General features: G+C 66.5%; 1 protein-coding gene across 1 annotated transcript; it reads right to left on the bottom strand.

The window, feature by feature from the left end:
- Positions 1–265: 265 nt before the first annotated feature.
- Positions 266–20518, bottom strand: PASK (PAS domain containing serine/threonine kinase). The gene is given in 18 exon segments (XM_028508955.2): positions 266–2212; positions 2815–2961; positions 4286–4419; positions 5841–6040; positions 7824–7958; positions 8042–8167; positions 10020–10187; positions 10536–10717; positions 11654–12891; positions 13921–14071; positions 14787–14949; positions 16237–16497; positions 16660–16794; positions 17274–17414; positions 18006–18176; positions 18772–19004; positions 20317–20413; positions 20415–20518. Coding segments are annotated over 18 exon segments (3885 nt in total). The 5' UTR covers positions 20487–20518; the 3' UTR covers positions 266–2081.
- Positions 20519–24796: the final 4278 nt, after the last annotated feature.

The raw sequence follows: 24796 nt of genomic DNA, 5'->3' as shown, positions 1-24796 counted from the left end.
GTTTTACCCTGTTGTGAGCTGACAACCTATGCTTGTCTCTTCCTGCGACCTCCGGGCCGCTGTCACCAACTCAGGACGTCGCAGGATGTTCTTGTCGCGTATTCGTAACAGATTCATCTCTAGGCCTGTGACCATTCAGGCGTCAGGCCTACACCTCTTCCCAAAACGGGTGGTTGTGAAAGCGGATGAAATGGTGAGTTCTTGGCGGCCTAAATCCTGCCACCCGTGAGACCCAAACCTTAATTTACAAGCATTTCTTGTTTCACCTACTTGTTCCTGATCTGAGAAAAGGGACCTGATTCTCACGGGTACAACTTAAGAGTTCCTGCCCTGTGCCAGACACTGGGCTGGGTGCTGAGACAGATCCTTTTGGACAAGGATTTTACCAAAGCAAAGGAAGGTTATAATCTGTGTGGAACCGAAGAATTGGTTGTTGTTCATCTTTCTTTTTAAAGCACTCATCTGCCAGCACCTCAAAATAAATGAATGCTTTTACACCCAAAGCCTGAGAAAACCCAGGAGCCACCCCCACACCCTGGAAAGAACCAAGGAACCTGAGCAGTTCTCCAGCCCCTGAACTAAAGGGGCAGCTGGGGTGCAGCAACCGCTCTGAAGGTCGACAGCACCTCAGCTTGTTGCAGAAACCTTGCTCTGGACTCCTTGGAACACGGACAGGGCAGTGTGTCAGCCTCAGACTCAGGGCCGCTCTGCCAGGATTCTTTCTGCGAACAACACTCCCAAAGTAGCAAACCTCCTGCTGCCACCGAGCCAGCTCAGCTCTAACCATTCTTTCTTCCAAGGAAGGAAGGGTTACTGGAGAGAGAGGGCTTTGCAGTGTCAGCCCGTTGCACACCTGTCTGGAAAAAACACTCTGTAACTTCTTTTGGAAGTTGGAAACGTCATAAACGCTACAAGGGTGAACTGGTTGGTCCTCTCTACAGGCTTTAAAAAACACCCTCCTGAAAACACGGCCTCTATGGCCCGTGCTGGGGGAGGGGACCCACTTGGTGTCTTGTGATGGCTGCCAGCTCAGCAGCACTTTCTGAAAGGGAGTAGTTGAAAATCAAGCTAATTGTTTTCTGCGAGTCCTAAAATAGGAACACAGCTGACTGCTTCCTAAATGAACACTGGAGGCTGAGCACAGGCCCTTCCTGCAGGCAGCCTGGCCCCCGGCGTCCCCCCGGGGGGCTCTGGGCAAGAGGAGCCTTGGAACCTGCAGAGAATGTTACGTGGGGGAAAAGGTGTGTGTGTGGGGGGGGGTTGTAGTTTTTGTTTTTCTTTTTATTTCAGTGGGGGGAATGAAAGGTTTTCCTCTTACCCCTAACTGCACCCTCCCCTCCAACAGATACAAAATAGAGGCTGAATTCCACGTGCTGGAGCTAGCCGACTGGCTCAGAGGGGCCCCGGGACCTGGGCAGGGGTGGGACAGGGACGCCCAGGGCCGGATGCCCCCAAATCAGTGAAGAGGGGAGACCTGCTGGGGGCACTGTGGGAGGACGGCCCTGCACGTCACCAGAGCCTGGACAGACGGCGGGTCGACCCCAAGAGGCTGCGCGTGGGCAGAAAGGAGGAGCCTGAGAACACACACTCCGGCCTCCTTGGGCTGAGCCCCCTGTGGAGCTCCCCACCCTGGAGGGGCCCCCAGACTGCCTGAGACTGAGTCTCTCTCCAGTGCTCCCCACACCGGCGCTGCGGAAGAATTCACACAGTCCAAGGCAAGGTAACTGATTGCTATCAAAAGTGCTTTAATTTGGAAAATGTTCAAGGAAATAAATTAACGAAATACCCTGGTCGTGACTTCTACAAACTTTACCTATCAGAGCAAACATACACCGGGCCAGAGAAAACAAAACATGTGCGTATATACAGAGGAAAGAATTTAAAAATGCTTCTAAGCTTCTCAGAAGTTCACAGACTCAAAGTTCGTTTGAACACAACGTTTTTCCTGGGTTATGAGAACGTGAACTCCACGACTGGCTGCTGTGTAACCCTAAAATGACACAGCATCACCCGCTTTTGTTCTGGCCTTTATCAGACTCGTGTACACGAGTTTTTAGGGGAACTGGGCCCAGTCTTGAGAACTACTTTCCCTGAGTGGACGGCCCGTTAGGGGGTGCCCCGGGGCTCGAGGCCTCACGCTCCGGATGCTGAGCAGCTTCGCTGGGGCTCCTGCTCTCCACCTCCAGGCTCTCAAAGGACAGAACTCCGCTTTCTGGAGAAACAAGACGACACTGTATCACATGCTAACAACACACAACTCTCAAATACTGGGGTTCTCTCTAAAGGATTCCTAGGAGCAAAGGACATTAGGGGGACCTTTTGGAACCCAAATGTCCACGCCCTAGGGCTCCCAGGCGCCAAGGTGCTGTAGGGCTGCCGTGCCCAGAGCCACCAGTGGGCCCCGCCTGCCCTGAGCAGTGGTGCCCAACACGGCTGCTGCCTGGCTGTGGGGCCGGCAGCCTCAACTGCAGAGCCGGAGGGCCCCAGAGCACTGGGCTTACGGTCGGGCCTCAGCTTCCCCTTCAGCCCGCTCAGACCATCGCCAGCTGCATTGCTCAGAGCTCCAGCCCCCGGCCCCACTGTAGGTGCCACCTTGTGAGAGGCTCCCATGGGCCCTCGCCCACCTCAAGGCCCACAGCCAGCCCCGGCCCCAGTGTGCTCAGGGGCCTCGGAACCAGGGTCCAGCCCCATCTGTCTCACAGCTGGAAACCCAGGACAGTGTACGGAGTGGGGGGGGGGGGCTCCCTCCTCCCTGGCCCTGAAGGCAGCCCAGGGAACCCGCCCCCTTCCTGGTTCACAGGCCACGCCTCTCACCTGGCTGGTGGATCCCACACACCTCCTCCCAGGTATAGTCAGCAAGGTTCACAGGCTGTGTCACCCAGGGGTCTGTCACCAGCTTCTCCAAGGTGACCCGCTGCTCAGGGACAGGCTGCAGCAGCCCAGCAATGAGCTTCATGAGATCTGGGGACATAAAATCTCACCCTAGGCATGGGGCCAGGGGACCATCTGCTGTCCGGGCTGGGGTCAAGTACAGGGCACCTGAAAACCCCAGGTCCTGTCTGCCCCCGTGACCGCTCTGACTGGGTAGCAGGTGGACCTGGAACCCCCACTTTAACCAGCAGCCAGGGCTTTGGGGGCACAGGGCCTCCCGCTGCGCTTTGAGAAAGGCCACACGAGCTGTGTCCCCACCTGAGACAGGAGCGGGGTGTTCGAGACCCTGCCCTGTCACACAGTGTGTGGAGGCCCCTACCCAGGGCCTGTGCCTGGGGGCTGCGGCTGTGCGGAGCCAGGAGGGACGGGGTGCGTGTGGCAGAGGGGAGGGAGGCGGCCAGCAGGGTCCTAGAGCCCAGAAGCCCCACAGTCCTCCCGGGCAGCCGTGGGGCGACCCCAGCCCCTCAGGTGCAGGTGCACAGCTCTGGCCCCGTGGGGTCAGGGGCAGGGCCTCTGATGAGAGGTGACAGGGTGCTTAGATGAGGCCCGGTGGGGGGGGGGCGCCCGGGATGGGACTTGGCCCTCCGGAGAAGGGAGGCCGGAAAGCTTGCTCCGCCCGTCCGCCACGTGAGGACACACAGGACAGGCCGCACAGGCCGTGGACAGGAAGAGGCTCTGACCAGGCGCTGACCCCGCGGCGCCTGAACCGCAGACACCCAGCCTCCAGGGCAGGAGGCAAATGGCTGTGGTCTGAGCCCCTCGTCTGCAGTGGGTGTCCAGCCGCCTGAGCTGACGGGGACACACGCTTGCGGCCCAGACACGGCACCGAGGCACAGGCCTCATGCACGGATGCTCACTCTCTTGGTCCTCGCACCAGTAAGCGACGGCTTGGGAACCGCAGAGCGTCAAGGGGAGGGGACCCCGGGGCCCTGCGGGCGGCCGCAGCTCGGGCAGCCCTCCCCGGCCGGCGAGCCCACGCCCGCCTCCCCGCCCCGGCCCTTGCTGCTGCTGCAGCAGCAACCTGAGCTCGCACTGCTGGCCCGCGGGGAGCCTGCACGGGACACACCCAGGCCCCCTGCCACAGGGTCGGGTCCCTCCCTCCTCGGCCCCCCACCCCCACTGACGGTCACTGCCGCGGCCAGGCCCGCGAGCCCTAAGGTCCCCCAGAAGACCGCCCGCCCCTGCGGCCCGGAGCGGGGGCCCGCAGCAGCAGAGCTGTCTCCACATCTTCAAGTCCGATTCCGCTCGTCCTGCTGCGAGACCCGAAGCTCGAGGGGGTGGGACGGCAGAGGGCACGGCCACCTGCTCCCACAGAGACCGAGGGGGGCGGGGGGGCTGGCCGCGGCCCTCTCACCTTCCGACACCAGGTACGGGGGGCTGAGCGCGGCCTCCAGGGTCTCCTCCACCTCGCAGAAGGGGTTCTCCTCGAAGACGAGCGTGTACAGCGTGACCCCCAGCGACCACATCTCCAGCTCCGGCCCCTGGTAGCTGCGGCAGAAGGGGCTCAGTCAGGGCACGCGAGCCCGAGGGCTAGACAATGCACACGGCACGAGGGAGCGGGGACAGCGTCCCCCGGGGCGGGGGCTTCCTGGAGGCGGCTCCAGCACAGGGCGCCCCCCAGAAACACTCAGGGAGAGATCGGTGCAGGTGGGAACCCTTAAGGGCAGGTGAGACGACCTCTTCGGGGGCCGGGGAGGAGGTGAGCCAGAAGGTGCAGGGGAGGAGCCCGTCAGAAACACCCCCCGCCCAGCCACCACGCTCTGGAAACCAGGAGGCACGGCCACCAGGCCCTCACACGGTTCAGCCCCGATCCTCACGACAGCAACATAACCACCACGGTTCTCATGGACAAGAGGGGAGGCTGGAGCCGCTGCCCACGGGGGTTCTGGAGCCGGGCTGCCTGCCCCGCACAGGCCCTGTGCTGCCCGAGACAGTGGGCCACCGGGGTCTGCAGCTCAGGGGTGTAATCTGGCCCAGGGTGTGGGCACGGGGAGCGTGTCATCAGCCCGCAAGTCAGACGAGGCAGCTGAGAGAAGCTGGCGAGGGAGCAACAGGCGCAGGACAGAGCCTCCTGCCATCAGGGGCACCCCGGGGAGTCCAGGGAGTCCAGGAGGCAGGAAACTGGGGGGCGGGGTGACAGGAGGGGCCTGGAGCGTGCAGGCCACAGAGCAGCAGCAGCCGGGCCTCTGTGGCCGAGCGCGGAGGGTCGTGGGGGCCGACCTCAGGGAACTGTGCGGGCAAGGGCTGTGGGAGCTACTGCGGGACCGTCAGGGTCGACTGTTTCTGCTTTTGCGTCGTTTCGGTTTCGCAGAAACAGATTCCAAGAGTTTCAAAGGCCAAAGAGCAGAATTCGGCAGAGCAGAACAGGGCCCAAGAGTCCGCGTGCGGGCGTGAGGCCTCTGCCGCGGCCCCTCCTCCCGGCTGCGCATCCGTGAAGGTCACTCCTAAAAGGGAGCGGCAGGGGAGGGGCCCAGGGCCGCAGCCCGCCCGAGCCCCGGAGCGGACGGACAGACATGAACATGAACGTGAACGTGAGGGAGGGAGCAATGCCCCTGAGGAGGGGCCTGGAGCCTGAGCTCAGAACCCTTCGGCCCGCTGTCCGCGGAGAGCCCCCCGTGTTTCACGGCAACCAGTCACTACTCCTGCCGTAAGAATGAGCACGACCAATAGGCTTATCTGGAGAGCCCCGCCCTTCGGGCTCCTCCGTCTTTTCCTTCACGTCCAACTGCAGAAAACCACAGACGTAAACCCAGGTCGAGAAGACAACGCGGGGAAGGGCCCGTGCCCACCGCCCAGCTTCCCTCGCCCGCTCACTTTCCAAACGCCGCCCTGCGCCCCTCAGCGCCCGCGCCCCCCCAGGGACGTGCAGACTGAGCCCCCTCCCCCGCCCGCGGCGCCCCGACACCTACGGGTTCCCCATGAGGACCTCGGGCGCGCAGTACTCGATGGTCCCGCAGAAGGTGTAGAACAGCCTGCCCCGCTCCAGGTAGGCGGCGGAGCCGAAGTCGATGAGCTTCACGGTGAAGTCCTCGGCGATGACGACGTTCTCGTCCTTGATGTCCCGGTGCAGGATGCCCTTGGAGCGCAGGTAGCCCACCGCCGCCACCAGCTGCAACCGGGGCCACGGGCTTTTAGGAAGCAGTTCGGGCCAAGCGCGCATTCACGAGCGAGGGTGACAGGCACAGACGGACGGACAGAGACAAAGGACAGACCCGCGCTCTGACGTGTCCTGAGACAGTGGCGGGGACCACGGCCGGATGCCACGGACATGACCCGACCGGCCCGGGGGCCACGCACTTCCAGGCGGCGAGCTGGCCCGTCCCACCGAGGAGCTGGCAGTGTGAATGGGGGGGGGGGCTCTCGAAACAGCGTGACCACCGTTACTTGTTGTGAAGACACAGCACCAGACACGCCCCTTCGTGTTTCTAGGCACTGAGACGGCATTGACCTGGGCTCCCTGCCTGCCCCTGGGGCCAAGGCCCCCCAGCTGCCCCACGCCCCCTCCCGCCAGCACACGGCCCCCACAGCCCCTCTGTCTCGGAGCCGCCCACAGAACCTTCTCGGGCAGCAGGCGCCCGCCCCACCCCCCACGCCCGCGATCGCGGGGCTGGGACGCAGACCACAGGCGGGAGCCACGGACCCACGCGGAGGCACTGCAGTGAGTGGGGGGCGGGTGCCGATGGGCAGGGCCGCAGAGAAAGCCCGAGTCCGGCCGTGGGGGCAGCGGAGCTCGGCCGCGGCTCGGGGGCAGAGGGGGGCCCAGAAGCACCGTCCGCAGCCCCTCCACCAGGGCCCTCGCAGCTTCCCACGGAGCAGCAGTGGCCGCTCGCCTATCCCCCCCGACCCCCGAGTGCGGGGCTCCCGGCCACACAGGCTTGGAGCAACTCCACCAGAAGCGGCTCCATCCCCGGAAGGCCAGGGCGTCGGCATGCGCTCCACGAGGGTGCGGCCACCGCAGCAACCCCTCCCCCCCCCCCCCTGGCCCCGAGCCTGGACCTGGAGCGGCCCACACTGCCCACCCGGGCAGGGAGGCCCCCAAGGGCCGCCCGCGGGCTGAAGCAGACCGGGGTTCCGGCTGCACCGGTGGGTCGGACACCGGCTGGGCCCCCGGCACAGGGCCTCGCGGCTGCCACCAGGCACGAGCCTCAAACCAACACCTTTGACCCAGAAGCAGCAGCTCGAAGCAGGCTGGCTGGGCCCGAGGAGTCAGCTTACACTGAGGAGATGTGCACGTATGCACATGCGTGCACACACACCCCGTGTTTACATGCAGACACGCCGGCACACCACATGCACCTGCACATGCACACGCACACACATGCACAAACACATGGGCACACGCTGGTGCACAGAGCAGGGCCTAGTCGAGGAACAGACCACACGTCACCAGAGCACAGGGAGTTCCGTCAGGTTCGTCAGCAGCAAAGGCCGAGGGCACCGGCTGGCCGCAGCCCCAGGGCCCCCAGCTGCCGGGGAGCTGGTCACAGCCCCAGCCCCACCCTGCCCCCGCCCAGCAGGCGGCACGCTGACGGCAGGCCGTGTGAGTACGTGTTACGTGCGGTAACTCGGCTCCGTGACGCTGCAGGTCCCTTTCCCGTGCTGCAGGGCGTCGACCCCGAAAGTCACCGGAGTTGGCAGCCCCAGAGCTGCCAGCAGACCAGGAGCCCACACCTCCCTCCTCCCCAGCCGCCCCAGGGTGGCGGCCTCCCCCCCCTTCCCACCCTCCCGCCCTTGACTCCAGCCGTGCAACTCCCTTCTCGGGAACGGGGGCCAGATGCAGCCCAGAGAGAGGGAACCTCGCGTGAACCCCGACCTCATGTGAACCCCGACCTCCGAAGCCCCCAGGACCGAGCACCCCAGCCCCCCTCCCCCCTCGCCCGGCCCCACGTCACCTGCCGGAAGATGTAGCTGGCCAGAGGCTCGTCCAGGCTGGGGTGGCGGTCGATGAAGGCGAAGAGGTCCAGGCCGGAGCCGTGCTTCTCCATCACCAGCTGGAAGAAGCCCTGGTTCTCGAACACGTCCAGGACCTGGGGCGGCAGAGGGGGTCCCGCCCTTCAGGCGCCGTCCGACCACACACGGCGCAGGGTGCCCCCTGGGGCCCGGGCCGCACCTTGATGATGTTGGGGTGCCGCACCCGGGACAGGATGGCGATCTCCAAGGGGACCTTCCCCAGGTCGGCGTCCCTGACCCAGCCCTCCTCCAGGACCTTCTCCTTCTGGATGAACTTCACCACCACCTGCGGGGGAGGGGCGGGGAGCGGCGGCTCGCTCAGGGGTCCCGCCGGCACCCACGGGGCCACCGCGTGTGCCCAGAACCCGCCTCCCTGAGCCCCAGCCGACGGCCCTGCGTCCTGGCGAGAACGGGGAACAGCAGCTGTCACCCCCACGGACGGGGACGGGCCGGGGCTCAGCGAGGCCGCCGAGCACGAGCACGGGGTGGACGCGGGAGCTGGACGCGGGAGCTGGATGCGGGGCAGAGGAGACAGGCCTGCCCGTCGCTGGGCGGCGGCGGCTGCAGTGAGCACCTGGACGCGGCTGTGGGAGCCACCGGGCGAGCGGTGACCGGAGGCCCACCTGCAGCAGGAGGCTGGGGGGCAGTGACAGGCCCGGGCCCCGGGGCGCACCCCCGGCAGGGCAGGGGCGCGGTCTGAGTGGCACCCGCGGCTGCGGCGGCAGCACGGAGCCCAGGGTGGGGGCGAGAGGGACCGCGAGGAGCGTCCGCAGGTGCAGACGCAGGAGCGTCTGTGCGGGCCCCGCAGAGAAGCGGAGGAGGCAAGCAGGTGAGGTGGCCGCCGTCGGGGACAGGGGACCGTGGGGGGGGGGCCCAACCGCAGGTGTGAGCATTCGGGGAAGGAAGGGGAGCAAGCGGCTCGCACAGCCGGGGGCGCCCCAGCCACAGAGGGCGCGGCCGGGGGCTCCCCACGCGCAGACGCCGCAGGCTCGGCACCTGACACGGTGAGAAAACTCCGGTACCAGTGTCAATGGCAGAAATCCCCAGTAAAATTATTAGCAGCCCGGCCCGGGCCAGTGGCACCGTGGACTGAGTGCCGGCCTGCAAACGGAAAGGTCACAGGTTCGATCCCCAGTCAGGGCACATGCTGGGTTGCGGGCCAGGTCCCCGGTTGGGGGCACACGAGAGGCAGCCACACACTCATGTCTCTCTCCCTCTCCTTCTCCCTCCCTTCCCCTCTCTCTAAACCAATCAACCAATCAATCAATCAATCTTTTTCCAGAAAACCTAGCACACCACCCTCAGCAAGGCGTTACAAGGCTCGGGCGGCGCAGTCCAGGCCTGGCCCCGCACTGTCCCTCGTGGGGTCAGTGAAGGGAACAGGCAGGTGGCCCGCTGGTAGACGCCGCACAGGCGCTTCACAGAGCTCAGCACTCGTTCGTCAAGAGAAAACGCCCGGGGAGCTGCACATGGGGCGAAATCGCCTCGAACGAAACACCGTCGAGAACAAGCGGGGCATCCGGGGCGGGCAGGGCACCGGCGGGCGGCCCGTGCCTGCCCCGGCTCCGCGGGTCCTGCCCCGGCGACGGGAGGGGAGGACAAGGAAGGCCAGGGGACGTGCGCAGAGAGGAGTGACGGCTGGCGTGACCGCAGGGGCCTCCGTCCATCAGAAAGCCCCCGGGGGGGGGGGGCCTCTGGAGGGGCCGGGAGCAGGGAGACGGGCGCAGGCGTGTGACCAGCTACCAGCCCGGGCTCACGGCTCTGGTCGGCGCCGGCAGGCGTGGCCCTCCTGACACCCGCACGGGACTGGGCAGGGACCCGGGGCGGCGTCCGCAGGGACCAGCAGCCCTGCCACCACGTCCCCCCCCCCCCCCCACCAACGCCCAGGCAACTACCAGTCGCCTCCCGACAGGCCTGCGTCAAAGGTGCACCCGGCGGCGGTGGACAGGGAAGTGGCCGAGGGCGCAGCCCGGCGCGGGAAGGGGCGCAGGTGCCGCCCGCCGGGCGTCCGAGGCAGCGCCTGGCCGGCAGGGCTGGCTCGTCTGCGGTGGGGAGAGGCTGCCCCCCGGCACCCAGACCCCACACGGGCCGGCCGCCTGCGGCCACCTCCCCCCCCCCCCCCGAGAGGGCCCGCCTACCTCCTTGTTCTGTTCCCTGTCCAGTGCGGTCCACACGAAGCCGAAGGCCCCGCTGCCCAGCGGGCTGAGCGTGCTGTACTTCTGGGAGTAGGCGCCCTCGCAGGCCGCCAGCCTCTCCAGCTCGCCCGGCTTGGGGGGCTCCTCAAACCACGGCCGGCTTCTGAGCACCTGTGCGAGCGACGGCAGGTCGGGGGAGCGCACGCGCCCCGCGGGGAGGCGGTGGCAGCAGACAGGTGCGCAGCCCCAGGGGCCCCCGCAGCGGCGGGCAGCAGCACCGGGCCCCGTGCGGCCACGCCCCCCGCCCACAGGGGCCCCGCCGGAGGCCAGACTGGCGCCCACGTGACAGCGTGCTCACACCCCGCCCTGCACACGGGCGCCCACGGATTTGGAACCCTGCACGTGGACTGACACACAGGGCATTAGGAGACAGTTAAAGAGCCGGAAACAGGCCCCCCTCCGGCCCCCGAGGAGCCAGGGTGGGGGAGTGCGGAGGGGAGGGTGGCCGCAGACACCCACCTCCCCCAGGCTGGGCCCCGGGTGCTCGCACACGGAGCGCACGGCGCTGGGCGGGCTGGCCAGCAGCAGGTGGGTCCACGTGGCCGAGGCCTGGTGCCCGTGCAGAAGGTCTTTCACCAGCCAGCAGCAGAACAGGGGGGCGGGGCCTTGGAGCTCCACCCGCTTCACCTGGAACTGCACACCTGCGGGGCGAGAGCACACGGCCCTCCGCTGACCGCTGACCGCACCCCGACGGTGTCGTGACCAAACGAGCACACGGCCCCGGGCAGCACGGAACGGCACAGGGGGCCCGGGGCGGGGGGCTCAGGGGAAACAGGGCCTCGCCCTCCCGACCCCGGGGCTGGGCCTTGCTGGGGGGGAGGAGTGTGGACGACCCAGCAGGATGACCCCAGCCGGCTGCCAGCCCCGCCTGACCCAGAGCCACACTCGCTTTCACCCGGCCCCCGGGGCGTGCACCCAGACCAGCGGTTCTCATGGGGTGGGGAGGGGGGTGACAGGTGCTTTCACCTCCTGCTTGTTTACATCTTCAAGTGTTTTTAAGTGTAACTTGTGCATTACTGAAACTACGTTTTTAAAGTTTAGGAATCAACAGTACAAAACCAGCAGTAAACGACTGGCTAAAGTAATGTGACCTGTTAAGTAGTTAGGAAAGGTTTTTAAAAAGGGAAGTAAAACAGCCCTGGCTGGCGTGGCTCAGTGGACTGAGTGCCGGCCTGCAAACTGAAAGGTCGCCGGTTCGATTCCCAGTCAGGGCACATGCCTGGGTTACACTCCAGGTCCCTGCAAGGGGCATGGGAGAGGCAACCACACACTGATGTTTCATTCCCTCTTCTCTCTCCCTCCCCCTTGGGCTAAAAATAAATAAATAAAATCTAAAAAAAAGGAGAGTGAAACGACCCTCCCCGAGGGGCCAGGGGCCAGCGCAGGGGTCAAGCACAGCGCCCTCCCGCAGCACGGGCGTCTCCCCACGGCCCCTCCAGCCCCAGCGGGACCCAGGCTCCCAGCCCCGGGCGCGTGCAGTGGTCCTGACGCCCAGTGGGTGCACGGGGACCCGGGCCCTCGCAGCCGAACCTTCTGCCCCCGGGCCCCGGGAGCGGGTCGCCCCCCCCAGCACGTACTCAGCAGCGAGCCGTCGCGGTGGCAGCAGCTCCCGGTGTAGGTGCCCTCCTGGATCTCGTGCCGCTGCTGCTGCTGCGGGCTGGGGGCCTCGGGCGTCCCCGAGCCGTCCCCTCTCACGGGCGTGGAGGTGACCTGGATGCCCAGCCGGGGCTCCCCCGACGGCCGTGTGTCCTCGGGGACGGCGCCCAGCCCGGACAAGGTGCCGCCAGGACTCCGCCTGCCGTCCTCACGGCCTCGCTCCAAGGTGTCAGACGGTTCTGTCCGATCGAGGTCCAGATGGGTCTCCCGGAACCGCCGGCCCTCGCCGAAGTTGAAATAGGTGCCAGTCAGCAGCGACAGCTCCCTGTCGTCCAGATCCTCGGCCCTGGGCCCGGCGCTCAGGTCCCCCTCGGAGCCGGCCAGGGAAGGAGCGGCGGTCCCCACGCCCTCAGACCCCTCGGATGAGGCGTAGGAGCAGTTGGAGGAAGTCCGGTCTGTCCATTTGCCGAAAAGCAGGTCCTTGGGGTCCCAGGAAAACGTGGTCCCATCGGCCTCCGGGGCCTCCGCTGCGTCCAGGGTGCCGGGGAGGTCTGTGGCGAGGGCGTAGCAGGCCGCAGAGCTGCCCGAGCGGCTGCCCAGCAGGTCCCCGTCCCCGGGGTCACACAGCGACACGGGGGCGGAGCAGGGCGCGGCCAGGGGCAGCTCGGCGGGGGGGACGCCTGGTTGAGGTCCCCCAAGGCTCAGCCGGGACAGCTGCTCCTTCAGCAGGCAGGTCTGCAGCTCCTCCCTGTCCTCCTGCGTGCCTGGCCACGGCTCCTCCGCGGCGGGCTGTGAGAGCCGGGCCGTCTCTGGCGGGCGAGGCGCTGCGTCTGGGCGCCCCTGGGGCGTGCTGAGCCCAGGCTGGGGCCCAGGGTGCAGCAGCGGGAGGCCCACCCCCGCCGGCAGCCCCCCTGCATCCACCCGATGGCCGGGGTGGCTGGCCGAGCTCACCCCCCTGCCCTGCAGCTGCGCTTCCTGGGACAGGCCACGCCCCTCGGCCTGGCTCCTGCCCTCGGCCGGGGCCAGGGCTCCGGGACCGTCAGGGGACCTGACCATCCTCGTGTCCGCTGAGTCAGACCTGCCTGACTCCCCGGAAAGCTCCTGCCCGCGTCTTCCTGGTGCTGCCGGCGCCCGCTCCTCCGGGACCCCGTCCCGCCGGCCCTCGGGCGGCGACCGTCGCCGGGCTGGCGAGTGTCCTTCCTCCGTGGCGCCGTCCGCCCTGGGGGTGCAGTGCAGGCGACACGGCTGCTCGGGGGCCACGGGAGGCAGAGCGCAGACCACACACACTGCCCCCCGGCAAACACCCACAGGGCACTCAGCAACAAGGACGGCGACGGGAAAAGACGGGGTTCCGTGACCGACTCAGTAAACAAAGCACCAACTCGCCCACTGCCCAGCCAAGGGCTCCTTCGGTGCGATCGGCTGGAGAACGCCAGGCGCCAGGCCCGGGCCCCGCGGAGGGCCGAGCCGGGGAAGGCGGGGATGACGCTGAGTGCGTTCTGCCCTGCCGGGCCGCCGTCCCTGCGCGGGTCTCGGGGCTGCAGGCCCTGCGCGGGATGCAGCTGAGGCGGGAGGGTCTAGTTCCCCTCCCCGAGCAGGGCAGGTGGCCCCTCGGGTGGGGGGGTCTGGGGTCAGGCCCCCTCAGTCTCTGCCCCTCTCCAGCAGCCAGTGCCACTGTGTCACCGAATTCTGGCCAAGGAGAAGGGAGGAAGTGTGGGGACCACCCTCTCCTCCTCCATCCCCTCCTCTACTGCCAGGTCAGCAAGCCGTGGGGAGCACGAGGATCCGGGGACTCGGCTTTTTGTGCCTCAGCCCCAGGCCTGGAGTCTGCGGGCCACTGGGCTCCCCGCCGGCCAACGAGACGGGGGCCGGGCCCGTCCGTGTGGCACCCTCCCTGCACAGGCGCCTCCCTGCACAGCAGCTGCCCAGGCGCTAAGCGGCTCAGGGCACGGTGCACCGGCCCCCACTGAGACCCTGCGTGGGCACCCACGGCATGCCCCTGCCGGGGCAGAGCCGCCCCCCACCCGTGGGTGAGCCAGGGCAGCGAGGGGTCAGCAGCTCGCAGCACCAGCAGGGGGCCGGCACCATGCGAAGGAGGGGCAGCCAGGCGGCCCGGACACACCCAGAGGCCAGAGCCCCGAGATCTGAAGGTGACTGTGCTTCACGTCAGCTCCCTGGAAGCTACCAGACGCTTCTGCCTGGGTAAGATGGGGGCCGCACCGGGTACCCGCAGGCCCAGAGCACTTACCCCAGACTCGGCGGGGGTGTGCGGGCAGAAGGGGGCTGGTCTCTGGTGTCCTCTCGGGCCTGGGCCACCGAGCCGGCGTCCTGGCCTCCCTCCGGCTCTGCGGGGCTGTCCGGCGTCAGCACGGAGTCACCAGCGAGCAGGGCGTTAACCCCTGGGTGCAGCAGCAACAGCAGCAGAACAGACTGTTTTCCACCGGAGGGCGGGGGCAGACTCCCTCTGCCTCACGCTCAAGACTGTCCCGGCCCCGGCCACCTCAGGCCGGCGCCCCGGCACCCCCAGCCAGGCCGGCGCCCTCCGCCCACTCCGCGGCACTGTCCCAGGCCCTGCGCTCGGCCAGCACAGTCCCACCGACACCGGAGTCGGAACAGGGCCCTTGTCAGCCCTCCAGCGGCTGTGCACTGACTCAGGGTGAGGGCCGCCATCCCTGACATGACGCCCACAGACCTGTGACCGGACCCCTGTGGCCCTCCCAGAGCCACACCCGGCCCGCCGCCTGCCGAGAGCAGCGACAAGCAGCGGGGGAGCGGAGCCCGTGCAGCTGCCCCGGGCGCCCGGCCGGGGAAGGCGGGCGTCCAGGAGGCTGTGGCCCCACTCCTTCAAGCCCAGGTGCCCCAGCCCCAAACTCCGGGGCGGGGTCCCTCCAGGGCAGGAGCCGTGCGCACCCGCCCCCCCACTGGGCACAGAGAAGCCCCCGGCCCTCCTCTGCCCGATGACACACGGACGCACCCGTGTCTGGGCCAGGAAGCACTGCAGGGCCGGCAGAGACGGGGGCGTCAGCTCACGTTCAGCCCTGCCCTCCCCCTCCGTCCCGCCGACCCCCACGGAGGCTCAGGCAGGCCCCCAAGGAGCAGAAGGCCGGGCCTCACCCTCAGTGGTGGTCCAGCCCTGCAGGGCATCCCCGGGCAGCCCCCCAGGCCCACGTGGGCTGCCCGCGTCCAGGCGGCTGACCGGGTCCGGCGGGGGTGACGAGCTGTGGGCATGTGCGAGGCCCATGTGGTGGTAGAAACCTGGGATCAGGAAGGTGATGTTCTGGAAAACAGACAGCGGCGCTCAGACCCGCCGGGGCCCTGGCCGGTGAACTGCCCCCCGTCCCTCTGGGGGGCAGTGAACACAGGGGCCGGGTCTCGGGGGCACCACCCCCAGGTGAAGGAGGCGGGGTCCAACTCCCGTGCACAGCCCGAAGGTCCTGACCCTCCATTCGGAATCTGTGGCTTCTCTCTCTCTCTCTTTTTTTTTTTTTTTTTGTAAAAAAGATAAAATTAGCGCACTCTGAAGCCAGCGACCCCACTGTCCTCCCATCCTCCGAGCAGGCTTGTGGCCTTCGCCCCGGCCTGGGAGCCCCGGCCGGCACGCGCCCCGTTCCGCGTGTCCTGCCCCGAGAGGACACGAGGGCCTGGGCCGCAGAAACCGGCCCCAGGGCGTGGCGGGGCCTCAGCGCCGTGGGCCGAGCCCAGGGGTGCAAGGACAGGCGCTCCCCCTGAACCTGCATGGGGCCCCACCCCCAGGTGGCCCCTGGCCGGGGGAATCCAGAACACGCGCTAACACGCACTAACACACGCTAACATACGCTAACCCTGAAGGGGCCTGTGCCCTCCCTGTTCCTGCTGGAATCCCTCGTCCAAATCTCACGCCGAGTCTCCATGAACTTCAGCCAGGCTGTGAGCCTGGTGGGGGGGGGGACGTCACCCCCGCCAACACCACGGGGAACGGAACGGGCTGTCCCAGCTGGAACTCGCTCAGAGGGCCGACGTGTGACCCAAACGCGTCCCTGCCGCCCGCGCACCCCCCTGCGGCGGCCTGTTTGCAGCGGCCGACACAGCGCCGCGCCGCAGCCTCGGACCAGAAATAAGGAGCAGTCGCCGCCCTGGGGCACGGAGACACCCGCCTCCCGGCTCAAGGAACCGACAGAGCTGGGCCCCCAACGGCCGCAGAAACACCTTCCTCCGGGCCTGGCTGAAGGACAGGCGCCCCCAGCCGCCCCCAGGACAGTCGGGGGACGCGGGGACCAGCCCCCGCCCCCAGGTGTGCACAGACCACGCCCCTGGCCCTGACACACAGCCGGGGCCCAGACGGGCTCAGGGCGGGGCTTCAAGGCCAGAGCCCCTCCCCCTCCTGGCGTGGCCTGGGGATGGTGGGGGGGGGTCACAACACGGTGTCTGCTCAGCGTGGGGTCCGGAAAGGGGGCAGGGAACCCGTCCCAGCTGCGTGTCCCCAGTGAAGTGGGAAGCACAGACCGGGGCCCACGCGCACCCTCCCGGCCGGCACAGACCAGCTCCACCCCGGGGACGTGGCCAGCACCGGAGGGGGGGGGCCCACCTTGCCCAGCAGCTCGGTCCGCCCGTAACCGAACAGCATGAGCGCGAAGCTGTGGTTGATGCCGTAGATGGTCCCGTCGGGCAGGAGCGTGATGAGGCCGCTGATGGTGAAGAACACCCAGACGGACGCCGAGTAGCCCGGCTCGGGGGCCGCAGGGCCAGCTCCCGGCTCCTCCGCCCGGCCGGTGGGTTTCAGCTTCAGGCTCAGGGGGAAGGTGGTGCCGTCCTTGGCTCTGCCGACAGACCGCTGAATCTTAAGGTTCTGCAAGGAAGGCGCCTCATGAGACCCAGCTCCGGGCTCTGCTGCCCGAGACCACCCCTTGCTGGCCCACCGGGGGCGGAAGTGAGTGCCCGGCCAGCCAGCTCCCCGAGGCCTCCTCCTCCCCGCAGCCCCCAGGACGGGCGGCAGGCGGCCGGGCCCTACCGGCGGGAGGCGCTGGCCCGACGCAGGGAGCTGCAGGGAGGGGATCAGGTCCGTGACGCGCTGCCCGGCCACCGCGCCCTCGTGCTCGTAGCCGTGCAGCCGGGCGAAGACGCTGTCGCAGGACGTGACGGTGCCCTGGGGCGGGGAGAGCCGGCCCTGTGACGGCAGCTCCTTGCACTTTGGCCCCAGACGTCACTGAGCTCGGTGACATCTTCCGGCTGCGCCCCCTGCCAGAGGCGCGCAGGGGCTGCTAGCACAGCGCCAGTGGGCTCCTCCTGCCGCCAGGACCGAAGCTGCCCGCCGGAGGCAGCCTGCAGACGCCCAGCACCCCAGGGTGCCGTCTGTGCGCGGCCACTGCCCGAGGGCGTCAGGCTCGTCATCCTCTGGCCTGGGACGGCCACCCCACGAGCGGCTGCAACTGGGTGCTGGTCTCACACAGGCAGAAGCCAAAGCTGGAGGAGCTGGGGCTCCTCGCCCCAGGGGCAGTGAGGGGCTCAGTGGGTGGGGGCCCACCCGACCCACAGGACCCACAGGACCCACAGGCACATGGGGGAGGGGGTGAAGTCCGTGACACATGGGGGGGGGGGGACGGCTGAGAGACACAGCCAACTCACGTCGCCCTGGAAGGAGACCCAGGCCGAGACCCGCTCCACGGGCTCCAGCACGACCACGCAGCACGGCCGCGGCTCCTGCCTCAGCCGCCTCATCCACACGGACACCGGGACGCGCTCCCCACCGCGGCCCACCACCTCCACCTGCGGGCGAGGACAGGCCGGCTGCACCCCCCGCCCCAGGCCAGGCCCTCCCCTCCCCTCCCCTCCCCTCCCAGGCGTGTGGTGCATTCGGGCCCAGCTCACCCGCCCAACACTCAGACACTAACCCGAGTGCAGGCCTGGGCCCCAAGGGGGAGCGGGCGTCACGGCCACCAGTGCCTGCGGTTTCTTAAACACTCAGGCACAGACGTGCGAGCGTCTTCGTCCCCTCCTCTCAGCCCCCAGGGCCCAGGTGGGCAACTTCTGGGGGTGGGGGTCCTGCCTCACTCCTTCCAGGGCCTGGGGCTCGGGGCCCGGAGTCGAACACGCAGTTCGACCTGCCCAAGTCCGAGCTGGACGCGTCACACGGCCGGAGGAGCGGGGCTCCGGGAAGCCCTCCCAGCCCCGCCGGCCCCCAGCGCCCACACAACGAAACACATTTCTCCCTGGGGAACCAGGCAGCTGTGGTGCCCACAGGTCTGCAGGGGCCAGGCCAGCGGCGGCGGCCTCTGGTCTGCTGTGTGTGCCCGCCGCCCCAGCTGAGCCCCCCGCGGCACGCTCCACCGGGCAACCAGCCCCCACGGCTGCGCTCACCACTGTGCCGAACACCACGGCGGCGTGGCCGTCGGCCTCCACGTGCTCCTCGCTGAGCGCCTCCACCACGTGGCAGTCCGGCTTCAGGAAGAGCTGCGTGAGCTTCTGGCCAATCAGGTCGTGGCTGCTGTACCCCAGGAGCCGGCAAGCGTTGTCGTTGGCGACCAGGATCTGCGTGTGGCGGGGAGAGGACCCCAGCATCGGCGGCAGTACCTCTGACTGCCGGGCACCCACTGGGGAGGGAGACCCGTCCTCTCCCCGCCACCTGCTGTGGACGGGCTCACACAGTGACACCCTTGGGACCCCCGCATCTCCACCGAGTGGAAGCAAGAACACCCTCGGTCAGTGCCCAGGCCACGAGCCCTTCGCCCGCCAAGACGGGCACGCCGTCAAGACTGTGAGGCAGCGATGGACCCCTGCCCCCGCCCCCCCCCCCCCCCCCCCCCCCCGCAGGCAGTGCCCGGTCTCCGGATGGGTGTGAGTCCGCGGTGACGCATGCCCCTCCCAGTCCCGTCCCGCCAGCCCCGGTGAGCGAGCTCGGGTGAGTAGCAGGCTCTTCCTCTCCCCAGGCCTCTGCCCTGACGCCGGGACCCAGCGGGTCCGACAGCCACGCTCACATCTCCGGACTCACCTCCTTCGTCACCACATGGGTGAAACCAAACGTTTTTCTAACTGCACTTAAGACGCACGAGCACCTCGGGATGAGGTTACGGGTTCAAGGTGCGGACCCCAGACCCACGGCTGCCTCACGACGCGCAGCAAATACCTCCGAGGTCTTGGGGTCCACTGTGAAGACAGCCTTGTTGGGGTTGCCGGCGGGGCCTGGGAGCAGGGGCGTGGAGCACCCCGAGGACAGGCCGCGCAGCAGCGAGCAGCAGGACGTGCTGCCCGGCAGCGCGGCCAGGCTGGCCTGCTCGGCCAGGGCTGGGCACGGCACTTTGCCCGTGCAGATGTTTTGGGCAGCCAGTGACGAGAGGCAGTAGGAGCTCCATCTGTCTCCTGGAGAGAAAAGGGAAGGGAACCTCAGCCCCCGGGGCTGCCAGGAGCGCGCTTCTGAGCCGCACAAAGCCCCCCACCGCCCCGCCCCCGCGCCCTGTGGAAGGACAGGGTCGACTCCCGAGCCGACGGTGCTGGGTACATCAGAATGGGCCCCAGAGTCCAGCTAAGCTCCCCAGGGGCTCCCCGGTCAGCAGGGCCGTGTCCCTGAGGACCCAGCGTTTCTGTGCAGAGGACGCTGAGGTCCCTGCCACCCGCCCAGCCAAGGGACGCTCTCCCGCGGCTGCCGCCCCGGCACTCACCGCCCAGCTGCGGCCCCGTCCCTCCAGGCACTGCCCACCGTCTCCCCCCTCCTCCCTCCACTCTGCTGCACCTCGTCACCCCTCACCTCCGGAGAGTCCGCTCCGACGGTGCCCCTGCCACCCCGGCTCCTGCCGCGCCCACCCTCGGCCTCCACCGGCTGCAGAGCCTCTGCTCCCCTCACGGCTCCGGCGCCGCCCCCCCCCCCCTCCCGTCTCAGTGACAGCAGCCCCTCGCTGCAGTGGCTCAAAAGCCACACCAGAGTCACCCCGTCCCCTGAGTCCTTCACTGAGGAGCCCCCACCTTCCCAGTGGGCGGCCACACTGGACCGGACACCCCTGGCTGCCCAGGTCCCCTGTCTGGAGGCAGCCGGTCCCGAGGTCAGGTCCACCTCTGGCCTCCAGACAGTCCCTGCGGCAACAGCTCTGCCTCGGCTGCCCAGCGGCCTGGCCCTGGGCCCGCGCACAGGCTGGGGGGGGGGGCTCCCTCTCAACCCCACCCCCTCCAGAGGACGAGCTCCTCAGAGGCAGAGTGACACTGCCTCCCCACTGTGTCTGGGCCCGGAAGGTCTGGGCCGCGCGGGCTCTGGCCGACGAGGAGAAGCCAGTGAAGGGAGGAGCCGTGGGCCAGCTGCCGGGCCGGCTGCTGGGCCGCCCCAGTCGGGACGGCGTCTGTCCCTGCCTGCCTGCCTGCTGTCCCTGCAGGGGTCCCAAAGGGCCCGAGTCTCCGTGCAGTTGGCGGGCGCCGGCTCAACTGGGCCCGCAAACCTGCAGCGGGACGGCTGGGCCGAGGCCCCCCACCCCCAGGACAGCACTGCCCACACGCTGCCCACACTCGGGGGACGACTCAGGCTCCGCCCTGACCCTGAAATGCGGAGGGAACTCCAACCGCTGCCTGAAAAGGAGCGCTCCCTGCCCAGGAGCCTCACAGAGCCGTCGCCGCAGGGAGGGCCTGCAGGGCCCTGTCTCTGCAAGGACAGGGGCCGGACGCCCACGCGGCCGCACGGGGTCGTCACCGGAGAGCGCCATCCTGCTCTGGCAGAGCTTCGAGAGCCCATCCCTCCTGCTCGGGTGCCTGTGGGCCGAGGACACAGACTTGCTGGGCTGGGGGGGGGCTCTGCGCGGCCGGGCCCCCCCACTGGCTCCTCGGGTCCTCTTCCGAGGCTGGCGGGCCTCTGTCCTCCATCGGGGGCCGGTGGGCCGGGGAGCGACCGCCAACTGCGAAACAGGGGGCCCCCGCTCAGCGCCTGCACTGCGAGTGTGTGAAGGTGGGTTAGCCAGCTAGCTCCTCCCAAGGCCCGGCCCCGCGAGACTCCCGCACCCACCTGCTCTTTGGGCCGGGGGCTGCGAGCTGCGGGGGGCAGACTGAAGTCCTGCTCGGAGGCGCCCTTCCGAGGCCTGCGGGGGGAGAGGCGGGAGGGGGCCGTGGGCTCCGTGAGCCCCCTTTGTGATTTCGCATCCGGCAACAACAACAGCACGGGGTGAAATCACACCCCTGTGACTTACCGTATACAAATTCATTCCGGACGAACTTAGGACCAAAAGACAAAAGTTTCAGAAAAATTAAGACGAAGGTTCCAGCAGCCCGGAGGAGCGGCCGTGCTGCCTCGGAACCAGACAGAGCTCGTCGAGAGCACCGTCTCGGGGCATCTCTGCACCACCCGGCAGCAGGAGGAGCTGCCGAAAGGCACGAGCCACACACGAGCGCTGACCCCAGGCCTGCGGGAGCGAGTCGTCCCAAAGGGCCTGGGAGCAGCCCCGGGACCCCCAAAGCAGCCAGCGACCCTTAACGAGGGCCAGGGCTGCCCTGACTCGGCAGCACCCCCTGGGGCCTGGTGAAAGCCGCCCCGTCCGAGGCAACGCACCCCACGCCCAGGCCCGCAGTTCTCCAAGGACCGGGAGCACCAGGCGCGCTCTCCTCCCGACCAGCGGGCAAGGAAGCCGCCGCGGCGGGGGGTCCGCGACCCTTCGGCGGCAGAAACACCTGCGCTCGTTCGAAAGGGTGGAGCGCCGAGTCACCGGGCAGAGCCGGAGAGGGCTTCCCACACGGCTGCTGGACTTCGGAAGCCGGAAGCTTTTCGGAAACGAAACTGTAAGCTTCAGTGTCAGAAACAGTGTTTGTGACTCGCCCTCTCCCGCAGAGAAAACTCGGGGCCCGCAGGCCTCGCGGGCTGGAGCTCAAGGAGGACACTCGAGGGGGAAGCAGCACCCACGCCACGCGGGCTCTGAAACCGGACGGGGGCGTCGCCGGGAGGAAAACTGCAGACGGGTGACTCTCGCGGGCACGCGGTTAAAAGGCTTCGACAGAATCCTGGCAAACCCGTCGAGCGACACGTGAAAAGGGGAACCCACTACGGGAATGACAGGCCCGTTCGATGTTCAAAAGTCAGTCCAGGTAACCCACCACACGGGGAGGCTAGAGAAGAAAACTCATGGTCACACCCACTGGTGCAGAACAAGCCCTGGACGAACCCCCGCACCCCTTCAGGAGAAGACACGCCCCACAAGCAGGAGCCCAGGAAAAGCCCGCAGCCCCGCCACCCCCAGCTGGGGCGAAAAGCCTGCGCCAGCAGCACTGGGCTGGGAGAGGCAGAGCACCTCCCACCTGAGGTCGGAGTTGGGAGGTGGGGGGGGCCCGCTCCAGCCTCTCCCAGCCACGCCCTCGCGGGGGTCCAAGCCGGTGCCCAAGGCAAGAAAAAGAAATAACGGGAACACGCGGGAAAGAGGGCGGGAAGCCGTCTCAGGTCCCGGAAGGCACAGTCGTCCACACGGGAAGTCCGGGGGACGCTGGGGTCGGTACACCCATCTTTCTCAAAGGAGGTGGAAGGAAAAGGGGGGCGCAGACAGGTCACCAAAGGCACGGACACCGCCAAGAAGCCCATGAGGGAGTGTCCGTGCCCCGAGTCGTCAGGGAAACGCCCGTCAAGCCCTCCACGAGCTGTCGCGGCGCAGCCACCCGGGTGCCGAGGCGGAAAAGAACGGAGAAGGAAAGAACGAAAACAGGAAGCGCCGGCGGGTGCGGAGCCGCCGGACGCCCGCTGGACTGAGCGTGGGGGAGCGTAGGCGCTCAGGCACCGCGCCGGGCGGCCGCTGGGGGGCGCCCGGGGCCCCGGGGCTCGCGCGCACCCGCCCGCAGACCCCCGCACAACCGTGCTCGGCCCGGAGCGGGGAGCAGCCCGGCGGCCGCCGCCAAGCAAACAGAGCCCGTCCACGCTCGGAGTCAGTGACGGCGAGGGAGCCCGTGACACCGACGGCGGCCGGGTGGAGAACGGTGAGCTCCCAGCGCAGCCAGGCCCCTCTGATGCCACACGCCGGAGAGGACGACCCTCATCCCCAGGGACGGGAAGCCCCGCAGGGCGCCTCCAGGGCAGCGGTGGGGGGGGGGGCAGTGGGGGAAGCCGACGAAGAGCAGAGGAAGTTCTTAGGGCCAGGAAAACATCCCCCCGACGTGACCCCGGTTGTGCCAGCACAGGGCGCGCATCTCAGAGGTCACTGAACCAGCTGGAGGCATTGTACTGTCTGCAAATTTCATCTCAACAGAGTTCACTTCCAACCATGGGCAAAGCAGGCACGCAGTTGGAGTTGAACAGAAAACTCGTGCACTGGGAGATACACTTGATTCAAGAGCCTGGAATGCAGCCCAGAAACAAGAACATAAAAATGCGAGAGGAGCTGAGACGCAGGCTGAGCTAACCTGACGCCTGCTGGAGGGAGAGGGGAGAGGAAGGGTATCTGGGGAGGTCAAGCGAGCACGCTCAACAGCAGAGAACTAAGCCCGCAGGCCCGAGCCCCCACCAGGCATGGGCACACACTATGAAGCCCAGGCACTGTGCCTCTGGGCCATCGTGCTGATGTGACTGCAGGAATGACCCCGTGGATCGAAGGGACAGCATGCAGCCGACCCGGGGACCCGCCCAGGTGGGTGGCAGTGGAACAGCTGTCACCACACCACGTAAAAACCCAGCACCCAGGGCCAGACTTAGCTTGTGAAAGCCAAACACTAAATTTTAGAAGAAAATCAGACTTCTACAAGACTTCAGGTTGAAAGAGTTTTCTTAAACATGACATGAAAAGTTCTAGCTATAAAATAAGGTTGACAAATCTAACATTAAAGTTGAGAATATCTATTCACAAAAAATACCATAAAGGAAATGAACTAAGCCACAACTTGGGAGAAGATATTTGTGACATATATTACCAACAGAAAACTGATATCCAGGATACTTTAAAAGGTCCATAATTTAAAATTTAAAAGACGAAGAGCCCGACAGAAACATGAACAGGAGACAATAACGAGAACCTCACAGAAGGGGAAGCCCCTGGTGGGCAGTGTCCCTACGACAAGAGGCTTAACTTGTGGGCAGAACCATGAGGACCTCACACCTACTGAGTCAGCAAAAGTTAAAAGTTCTGATAAGACCAAATGCTGATAAAGATGTGGCTCGATGGGAACACCGTAAGTCAGGTGTTCGCCCACCCTGACAGTGTACCCCTCCCGTGCATCCGCATCCCGCAGGGACTCTTACAGTGGCCAGCAAGTCACACCAGAACGCTCAGGGCAGTGTGGGTCACACCACAAAACAGACACACAAACCACACACCCTAAACATTCGCCAGCAAGAAAACAGATGGAAAATTCTGGTGTCATCATGTCCTAAATCACAGAGTGAAGACAAACGTTACAGGTACAACAAGGGTAAATCTTAGCCATATAATAAGTGGGGGGGCCCTGGCTGGCGTAGCTCAGTGGATTGAGTGCGGGCTGGGAACCAAAGTGTCCCAGGTTCGATTCCCAGCCAGGGTACATTCCTGGGTTGCAGGCCAGAACCCCCAGCAACCACACATTGATGTTTCTCTCTCTCTCTCTATCTCCCTCCTTTCCCTCTCTAAAAATAAATAAAAATAAAATCTTTTAAAAAAATGGTGCAAACTCAAAGGAAAGCAACCTTTAAAAAAACATAAGTGGGGGGGATCAAGTTACAAAAGAGTATCAACAGTAGGACTCCCCCCAATCTAAATATGTCATTAAGGACACACACGTATGTGACAAACCCAAACCCTGGGCAGAGGCTTCCTCCACGGGCCCAGCAGCAAGCCGGCCTGGTGAGGACACGATGGCCCGGGGTCCCTCGGTTCCGAAGGGGACTGGTGGGTTTCAATGGTTCACATCACTGGTACGAGCCACAAGCAACACTCCGTTTATCCTGTTGTATGGATCAACGAGTCTATACGGAGAAGTCCCAGGTGTTTTATACACACACGAAATATCCAGCATGGGATCCTGAAAAGCAACAGCTGAATGAACAGGAGGCTACAACGAAAAATAATAATAAGACCATCAGAATATGTTGCTTTTCTTCTAGTGGCAACATTCCCACGTCACAGGTTTATGTTCCTCTGGGGGCCTACACTTCCTCCTCCCACCACCAGCCCACAGACGAAACCACAGAAGACTTGAGTACAATTTGAGTACATTGGAAATCTTAAAAAAACTTA

Source organism: Phyllostomus discolor, chromosome 4 (assembly GCF_004126475.2).
Source record: "Phyllostomus discolor isolate MPI-MPIP mPhyDis1 chromosome 4, mPhyDis1.pri.v3, whole genome shotgun sequence".
Classification (NCBI taxonomy): Eukaryota; Metazoa; Chordata; class Mammalia; order Chiroptera; family Phyllostomidae; genus Phyllostomus; species Phyllostomus discolor.
The sequence above is the reverse complement of the archived record's forward strand: the minus strand, read 5'-3'. Positions and strand labels throughout refer to the sequence as shown.